Below are 9,498 nucleotides of genomic sequence, written 5' to 3'. Positions count from 1 at the left end.
TGGCAATTTTCTCTACAAGTAAAAAAGAAATAAAGGAACAAAAAATACAAAAGTTCAACAAACAGTTAACTATAAGATCTCCATTTGGCAATATAGAAAGGCTTTGTAATAAAGTCTTTGACAGGTTTACATTTGGTTTATATACAGACGTGTGTGCGTGTGTGTGTGCGTGTGTGCGCGTGTGTGCGTGTATGTGTGTATGTGTGTGTGTGTGTGTGCGTGCGTGCGCGTGTGTTTCCTCCCTTTTTAAATCCAAACAGAATCAGAGTGGAGGTGGAAACAAGTACACGGTGAAATCAAAGATGCTTCAAAATGAAAACACAGGAAGGCGAGCCGTCGGAGGACAGGAAACAGGAAGAGTCTGTGATGGGAGCGTCCCCGCCAAAGCCGCCGGCTTGTCCCAGCGCTCTTCTTAGTTCATGAACTGCGTGTACCCCTCCGCTCCCGTGACGATCACGTCCATCCAGATCCTCATGGCCTCGGCCGACGGGGCCACCACGTAATAGAGGCGGTCGTGGGTCTTGACGCAGAAGGTCAGCGAGGGGTTGGGGCTCTGGAGGACAAAAAACAAGAGACGGGAAACGTCCAGTTAACACAGAGCTAACCATCAGCAAGCAGCGAGTCACTGCTGTCCTTCAGGTCTCTTCTGTAAGGTCCAACGACCGATTCAGGTTTATGCAGCATCACTGTGTTTTTATTGGATTCGTACCTCATTTCTGCCTCAAAGAGCAAAAGAAGACGCCAAACACAGAACAAAGCTATTTAAACCCAGCACGACCCTCAGGTGGACGGATGCTAGTACAGACGAGAGCAGACCAGGACAGAGGAGGCGGGAGCACGAGGACTCCCCTCAACCCCAACCTGGTTTTGAGTTTTCTTCCTGTTAAAGGGAAGCTCTTCCTTCCCGCTGTCACAGAGTGCGTGCTGCTCGTCTGATTGTTGGGGTTTCTCTGCCACGAGCCGTCACGACACTCAGCTACTGTGAAGTGCAGCACGTGTCTCGCTCTGGTGCTGAGCTCATTTCCTGTACGAGCTTTAGAACCAGCAGCTGTTGGGTTACTCGCTGTAGGCTCTCTTTTTCTTTTAAACACCAAACAAGTGCTTGTCCGTAGACTGAGCTGCCAGAATCCCTCGCTCCGTGTAGCCAAAAAGCTAAACACAGCAGCCTCTCCTAGGAGCCGGGAAGAAGACCCGCAGGACCGAGCAGGCGGAGCAGCAGGGTGGAGGTGGGTTGCAGAGCAGCTTGCAGTTGCACAGCTTAAATGAAACCGAGGGCCGAGGCTGTGATGCTACACGGGCAAAAAAACTGTTTGCCAACATTAGAGCCGTCGAACATCAGCTGCACACCAACACTCCAGTGTTTCCACACAGCTGCTGCTCTTTACAATCCACTCGCTCCTGCCCGGCTGCTCGGCTTAGCCAATCTGGTGATTCTTGTAACTTCCCAGTTGGAACACAGAGTGCCCTCTGGTGGACAAACTAGGCCACACCAACACTCAGAACATGCTTAAAGAGCATTTCCCCGTCACTACACGTGGGCCAAAATAAATACTGACAGATGTGCCAGTGGATCAGCGAACACATCCATGTCAGACGACACACACAGGAAACAAAGATGCAGCTTCAGGCCCCTTTGTTTCCACACTGATACTAAAAGATAATGCAGGGTGAGATGTATGCTGCTAGTTTACTATTAAAACACTAATAAATTGCTGTTAATTAAAACAGACCCACGTTCTCCTGACATCAACATCAGCTCTTTGTGCCGCTGCTACGAGCTGCAGACTCTGAAGCTTCCCTCTGTAACGCCGCATTGGAAGTGACAAGTCGAATCAAAGTTCCCGAGTCGATCAGAGCCCCGCAGTCAGAGCGTGGTGTGCTGCGACAGCCCGTCAAACACAGCGGCTCGGCTTTATGTCGCAGATAAATAAAGTGACAAGACGTGGAGGCTCAAGACGAGCAGCGAGAAACACGAGCGGAGAGACACCTACGGCTGCGTCAGGCGACTGTGAACAGAGGCAGCACTTAACAAATACAGCTTGGATGTATTCTGAAGCATATGAATGAGGAAACACTCCACTGGTCTGTACTGGGATCAGTGGGACAGACACAGGGAAGGATTAGTTAGGGTGCGACTGTCAGCACAATAGAACTACAGCGCACGGCGGCTGAGGTCAGGCGGCGAGCAGAGCGCGAGGATGCACATGCTGCTGTGTGACAGGAGGAGACAAGGAGGCGTGAAGGAAAGAAGGATGAAGGTTTGTACCTTTGTGGCGCTGCGCAGGTGGTCGTAGTAAACCTCCTCGATGGCCTGGAAGTAGATGACTCCCTTCAGCTTGGTCTCGTGTTTGTCTGCGGGACAGAAACGAGCTTTGGTCAGAAACTCAAACGTTTGCACTTCCCAGGCTGGCAGGATCGAGGGAAAACCCACGGCTCGCTGACAGAGTCAAACTTTGACCAGAGTACAATTAGAGTGATGGAGAAGGACAAGCACAGTGCCCCCCCCCTGTTTTTAAGCCAGTGGTGCTCTCATTGTATTTTCACACTTGCCTGCACTCTTACGCTGCTCTGGTACAGGGTTGCAGTTTGTTTCATCAGCCACTGCAGAACTGCAGTCAGGAACCGGTGGGGAACTCAGCCCCTCTCTACCTCCAGGCACAAACACTCCACGAGCCAACTCAAAGAGTAGTAGGTAGAGACGCCGCGCTTCATTTCGAGGAACGGCGCTTTGCCTTTAATGCGCTGCTATTATCTGCTAACGACCTCTTTAGCATTCAAACAGCCCTGCATCTCATCAGGCTGCATCTAAACTAGCCGACGACCCGCCGCCGCTGCTGGTGGAGGCTGGCTAATGCGAATTAGCGCCGCTTGTGACTTCTGCACGTCACCTCTAGTTAAACGCTGTTCAAGGTCAAGAGAAGAGGGCGAGAGCTGCATCTCAATCAGCTCCTCAGAGAGCGCGGCGCCGAGTGCATTTTAACTGCTGCCAAAGTAATCTCTGCACACCTCCTCGCCCTGGCTCGCTTTCAACAAGGTTCGCTTTAAGCAGCTTTAAGCGGAACCTTCTGAGCACTTCAAAGGCCGTCAGCGAGCGGACGTCCCCGAGCTCGCCGCTCAGATGACACCAGCCTGCAAGGTGCACGCAGATGTGCTCCGAGCCTGGAGGACGCACGCTCTCACGCAGCACGGCGTTGCTGCTTCGCTCTGCTTTCCTCTGATGGCTGAACATGAACACAAGCTGAGAAACGCAGGTGGATGTTCTTCTGTCTCTGTGTTGGTTTCAGCATCACCGAGGACACAAACATCATCCCCTCGGACTGAGTGATGAAACTTTCAGAGCATCTGAAACCCAGATACATCAGGTTTCCCTGAAGAACGCTTTCCCACGGGCAGGTGTGCTCTCAGGGGCGGGGCCACGTTAGGTAGCGAGAGTTGAACCTCAGCTGTGAAGTTTAAGGTTTTCAGGTTTTTATCATTAGCTCGGTTTCGGTCTTTTCCCGTGTCATAAAGAAATCTTCTTTTTTTGGTTTTATTTTGCTGTAACTGAATTTCCCAGAGGAAGCCACCTGAGGGATTAATAAAGTTTTATCTTATCTTATTTATCCGCGGCGCTTTAAAGGCCATGAAAACTCTGTCAGACATGAACCGACTGATGTAAAACAGGTCGGGCACCGCTGCTGCTGAGGCCCTTTCTTCTGTTTGACTTTGTCAGGTGTTAAACTGGGACAGACAAAGAGCGCCACGCGAAGGCGCCACGCTAACACAGCAGACACTTACCAACGTAGTAGGAGAACGTCCTTTTGAGGCGGTCGAACACGAACCAGCGTTTCTTCCACGACTTGATCTTGCCTCCCATCTTCACCAGGTAGCCCTTGCACATCTTCTCGGTGAGGATGACGTGATAGCACGTCTCCACGCCGTGACCCGACGACTCGATGTGCGAGCGCAAATCAAACTCCTCCTTCCTGATGGGCAGGTAGCGAGTCATAGGACGGGCCTGCGTGGACAGACACGGGCAGAGGAGTGACTGATACGGACGATGCAGATGCAGACGCAGCTGCAGGTCTGCAGACACGAACACATAAACACACAGTAATTCAATTCAATTCAACTTTATTTATATAGCGCCAAATCACAACAGAAGTCGCCTCAAGGCGCTTCATAGATACAGAGAAAAACCCAACAATCATATGACCCCCTATGAGCAGCACTTTGGCGACAGTGGGAAGGAAAAACTCCCTTTTAACAGGAAGAAACCTCCAGCAGAACCAGGCTCAGGGAGGGGCGGGGCCATCTGCTGTGATTGGTTGGGGTGAGTAAGACAGAAACGTCTCCGCACCAAGCTGCCAGTCACAGTCTGATCCACTGACAACCTTAACCTCCACCTCCTCCACCTGTCTGTGGACGGCCTGATAACGAGGCGCCCACATCAGGCACAAATCACACGTTTCATATTTCAAGGTCAGGTTTATGCCACATGTTTTAATGTCCTATGAAAATGCAGAACTCATCGTGCACTCGCTGCCTGGCTGCAGGTAAGTGAAGTGTGTCTGTGCAGCTGCTGCTCACACAGGACAGATGTGGAGTAAAGAGGAACACAGGACAGATGTGGAGTAAAGAGGAACACAGGACAGATGTGGAGTAAAGAGGAACACAGGACAGATGTGGAGTAAAGAGGAACACAGGACAGATGTGGAGTAAAGAGGAACACAGGACAGATGTGGAGTAAAGAGGAACACAGGACAGATGTGGAGTAAAGAGGAACACAGGACAGATGTGGAGTAAAGAGGACTTAGCCCTGTTGGGTCACTAGTGTGCGCTCCACGATCTGACACATCATGAAAAACTACATTTAAAAGCAAAGGCTGCTCCGTCACAGCTGGAAACATCAGCAGGTCAGTCTGACCCAGATGTTTCCGACCATGAAACTCTGTTACAGGCTCACCTGTGACCTTAACATGGATTCAACTGTTGGCGAGCTGCACGGCGGTAAAGAGAACAGCTGTAAATGTTGCAGCACGCGTCCACGTTTGTGTTGCGTGTCGATGAACAGTATTTATGGCCACGCAGGCTTCAGGTTTACATCATAAATGCACATGTGCTGGTTTCGTTACGAGCACGGCCATATTTATGTGCCGCCACACCCGCCCGTCGAGTCGCTCTGCACGTTTCCGCCACACAGACTCGATCACACCTGCTTCCACTGACCTGAGAGAAGTTCTTGGCCCTCATCTTGACTTCCTTCTCCACCAGCTGCTGCCGGTGGAAAGTTTCGTCCTGCAGCCTCTTCTCCGCCTCCTCCCTCCTCCGCCTCTCCTCCTCGAGCATCTGACGGCGAGCCAGGCTCTCCCGTTCCTAGCGGACAGCGCTTTCATTAAATATTTTTTGTGATCTGTGGAAGGGTTTGGCAGAGCGCACGTGTTCGCTCTTCATACATTTATGTACATGGGGTCCCGCCGGGAGCTGCTGACCACCGCGCAGCTCCTTTAAACACAAAACTCGGCGTAACGATCGGCAGACACACACAACGCATCGACGCAGACTGGAAGACAAAAACACTGCAGCACTACGACGGTGAGAAACAAAGGCTCACTGTTTTCCTCGTTCGGCCTTTGTGTGAGACTTCCTAATTGGCTCGCAGTCAGACTCAGAACAGAAGATAATGGATGGATCATTGAGCTGCTTCATCGAGGCAAACAAAGATGTGCAAAGTCCAATAAAATAATTAGCAGCTCTGCTGTCAGGAACTTTTGATTTTTTTAAAAATGCGAGTTATCGACGGGAGCGCTGCGAGAACTCATCGCTCAGCGAGTATGGATTCAGGATCATCAGCGAACGCCGCAGCACTTGTGACGGCGCTTCTTACCCGCGATTCGATAAGTCTGGCTTTCTCCAGCTGCGCCTCCTTCAGCATCTTCTCCATCTCCTCGATCTTCAGGGCGTCCACACCTCCGACGCTGCCAAACACGACATTAGTTACACAAAGTCACAGCGATAAGTCGACAAATACAAAATAAAAGCATCTAAAGCCCAAAGACATGAAAACTTAACGAGGTCAGGCTGCAGCATTAATCACGTCAGTGGGACGACTGCAGTCTGATCTCGTCATCACAGCTTCAGTCCCATTAAACTCTTCATAATGTGAGCAAACCACATGTGAGCGCGCTGCAGCTCGGCCTGCAAACGAGCCCACTGTGGATAAAACTCACAGGGGGAGTCTGAAGATGAGCAGCCTCACTGTGTGTGTGTGTCTGTGTGTTTGTCTGTGTGTGTGTGTCTCAAGGTGGTTTACACTGTAAGGTAAAGACCTTATAATAATACAGAGAAACCCAACAATCATATGACCCCCTATGAGCAGCACTTTGGCGACAGTGGGAAGGAAAAACTCCCTTTTAACAGGAAGAAACCTCCAGCAGAACCAGGCTCAGGGAGGGGCGGGGCCTGTGACACATTTTTGTAACAATAACTTTCATTTCACCAAATAAACAGAAGCATGAAGAATGTTTTTTATTATCAAACAGATGTGGAGCCAGATGTGTTCAGTGAAACGTGAGAAACATCAACAACTCATCAGCTGTGATCAGCTGGTGTGTTTCTGTCAGCAGCTGACGTCTGAACACTGGAGCAGGTCAACACACCCGGGGTTTATCTGGGCGTGTGTTCAGCTACACACAAACATTAACAACCTCATGTGTGCGTCATACCCGCCCATGTTGTCAGGCGAGCAGGCCGAGTTGTTCCCGGTGGACACGCTGGTGTCCATGCTATCCGAGCTCTCCAGGCTCAGCGTGTCGTAGGGCTGCTCCCCGGCCGACGGCGGCTGATGGTGCAGGATGGAGTGGTGAACCAGAGGAGGGGGGCCCAAGGAAGTGTGGCTCAGCGTGGGGCTGTAGGCCATGATGGGTGAGTAGGAGGGAGACGGGGAGGACGAGGTTATGAGCTGGGAGCCGTGGAGCGCCTCCCACTGGCACTGAGCCTCCGCCGCTGCTCGTTGCTTGAGCTCGGCCAGACGGCGGCGCTGCTCTTCGATGACCTGCTGACCTGGAGGGGGGAGGGGGGATACGGTGAGCGTCTGAGGTCTGAAGACGGAACAACGACTCGCGCGTGAGCAGGCCCGTTTGTTCCTACAGGAAACAGAGCTGTGAAGGACATCAGCACTCGTGAAGGAGACCCGCCCACAACCTACAACACCAGATCCATGCACCACACATACACGTATGTGCTCTCAGTGATAACAAGCTTGAGGAAAACTACAAAAACCCACAAAGTTGAAGCAAAAGCGTCCGTCCAACATCCTACATTAGGAATGAAGCCGCTGCAGCTCCTAACACATCTGGCTCCAAAACAGGAGCTCGCTGAACACTGAACATGCAACATTTATTCTCCAGCAGCAGGAAGGCTCATGGAAGATTGATGGAGGAAGAGAGAGGAGTCAGTGTTACAGACAAAGAAGAAGATGAAAAGAAAGAGGCGTTAATGACACACCAGAGAGGATGAGGAGGGCTGGAGACGGGGTCTGAAACGAGCCGCAGCCACGATCCTGTTAAATGTTACCTTTGATGGATAAATCAACAGCAGCTCGCTGCCAGAGTGCATCTCATTTCAGATCAGCCTCCAATTCTCAGGCTGCTTCGTTTACTAAAGCTCCGTCTCTGCGTCCCCATCGGCACACAGCAGTACCTTTGTGACAAACAGCTGGTTTCAGACCCTGCCTGTGTTTACAGAGAGCAACTGAGCAGACGCAGAGCGCGGTGTGTGCGACCCCTGGACGCGCTGCTCCATCTACCTGCTGAGCTTCCCTCTACGGCGCTCTGCCTGGAGGTCTGGGGCTCTGTGGTGCAGCAGGCACAGACACAACACAGCAGACGTGAGAAAAGCTGACAAATGTGAGCAGCTCCGCTCTGCAGCCCAGCGGCCGTGGGTGGCCGAGCTAGAAACACCAGACTGCTTCGCTCTGATCCATTTAGTCACACGGCACTGACGCATTAGGAGCACTGATGCCACACACACACACACACACTCACACACACACACACACACACACACACACACACACACACACTCACACACTCACACACACACAGCTAGCTTACAAACAGCAAGTTAGCGAGAACCTGAGGAAGCAGCACAGACGCCTGATACACACCATCAGTGTTAATAATATTAATGTTGTGCAGTGAGAGCACACTTGGAATATAAGACAAATACAAAACTAACGCGTCAGCATGTAACACAGCAAAGCTGGCATCTCTCCAGGATCACAGAGACCTTCAGTGATCTGAAGTTTGTCCACGACGAGCAGCACAGCTGTACACTCAGCTGCTGCCTCCTTAATGAAACCACACTAACACACAGGATAGAACAACATATACATCTGCAAACATACAGGAGGTCCAGACTCCAACACTGGGAACCAGTGACCTGGACAATAAGACACATGCATGTACCGTGGTTTGCAAAAGTATTCCCCTTGAACTTTCCCACATTTTGTCACATCACAGCCACAAACATGGATCAATGTTATTGGACTTCCAGGTGAAAGACCAACACAAAGTGGTGAACACGTGAGAAGTGAATGAAAATCAGACATGATTCAAACATTTTTACAAATAAATAACTGCAAAGTGGGGTGTGTGTAATTATTCAGCCCCCTGAGTCAATACTTTGTAGAACCAGCTTCTGCTGCAGTTGCAGCTGCCAGTCTTTTAGGGTCTGTCTCTACCAGCTTTGCACATCTACAGACTGAAATCTGCACATTCTTCTTTGAAACAGCTCCAGCTCAGTCAGATTAGATGGACAGCGTTTGTGAACAGCAGTTTTCAGATCTTGCCACAGATTCTCGATTGGATTTAGATCTGGACTTTGACTTCCTGTCCCTGCTGAAGAGAAGCCCCCCCAGAGCATGATGCTGCCCCCACCATATCTGACAGTGGGGATGGTGTGTTCAGAGTGATGTGCACTGTTAGTTTTCTACACAGAGCGTTTGGCATGTTGGTCTCATCTGACCAGAGCAGCTTCTTCCACATGTTTGCTGTGTCCCCCCACATGTTTGCTGCGTCCCCCACATGTTTGCTGTGTCCCCCACATGTTTGCTGTGTCCCCCACATGTTTGCTGTGTCCCCCACATGTTTGCTGTGTCCCCCCACATGTTTGCTGCGTCCCCCCACATGTTTGCTGTGTCCCCCACATGTTTGCTGTGTCCCCCACATGTTTGCTGTGTCCCCCCACATGTTTGCTGTGTCCCCCCACATGTTTGCTGTGTCCCCACATGTTTGCTGTGTCCCCCACATGTTTGCTGTGTCCCCCACATGGCTTGTGGCAAACTGCAAACAGGACTTCTTATGGGTTTCTGTTAACAATGGCTTTCTTCTTGCCACTCTTCCATAAAGGCCAACTCTGTGCAGTACACGACTAATAGTCGTCCTATGGACAGATTCCCCCACCTGAGCTGTAGATCTCTGCAGCTCGTCCAGAGTCACCATGGGCCTGTTGGCTGCA

At 51.1% G+C, this 9,498-nt stretch overlaps 1 protein-coding gene across 6 annotated transcripts in view; it reads right to left on the bottom strand.

Annotated features, from left to right (window-relative positions):
* Positions 1-206: 206 nt before the first annotated feature.
* Positions 207-9,498, bottom strand: part of phldb1b (pleckstrin homology-like domain, family B, member 1b) — a 79,212-nt gene continuing 69,920 nt past the window's right edge. For 4 of the 6 annotated variants that reach the window (XM_087841223.1, XM_087841234.1, XM_087841238.1 and 1 more), the window contains 7 exons: positions 7,787-7,831; positions 6,705-7,041; positions 5,867-5,957; positions 5,209-5,355; positions 3,778-3,997; positions 2,267-2,352; positions 207-553 (listed from right to left, as the gene is read on the bottom strand). In XM_087841223.1, coding sequence (XP_087697349.1) covers positions 413-553; positions 2,267-2,352; positions 3,778-3,997; positions 5,209-5,355; positions 5,867-5,957; positions 6,705-7,041; positions 7,787-7,831 — 1,067 coding nt within the window. In that variant the 3' untranslated portion in view covers positions 207-412. The remainder of the gene's footprint in view (positions 554-2,266; positions 2,353-3,777; positions 3,998-5,208; positions 5,356-5,866; positions 5,958-6,704; positions 7,042-7,786; positions 7,832-9,498) is intronic. The other 2 variants (XM_087841226.1, XM_087841246.1) reach the window with 1 other exon arrangement.

Source organism: Neolamprologus brichardi, chromosome 1 (assembly GCF_056152115.1).
Source record: "Neolamprologus brichardi isolate AB-2024 chromosome 1, ASM5615211v1, whole genome shotgun sequence".
In the NCBI taxonomy this organism is placed as follows: Eukaryota; Metazoa; Chordata; class Actinopteri; order Cichliformes; family Cichlidae; genus Neolamprologus; species Neolamprologus brichardi.
This window is presented reverse-complemented; position numbering and strand designations above follow the sequence as displayed.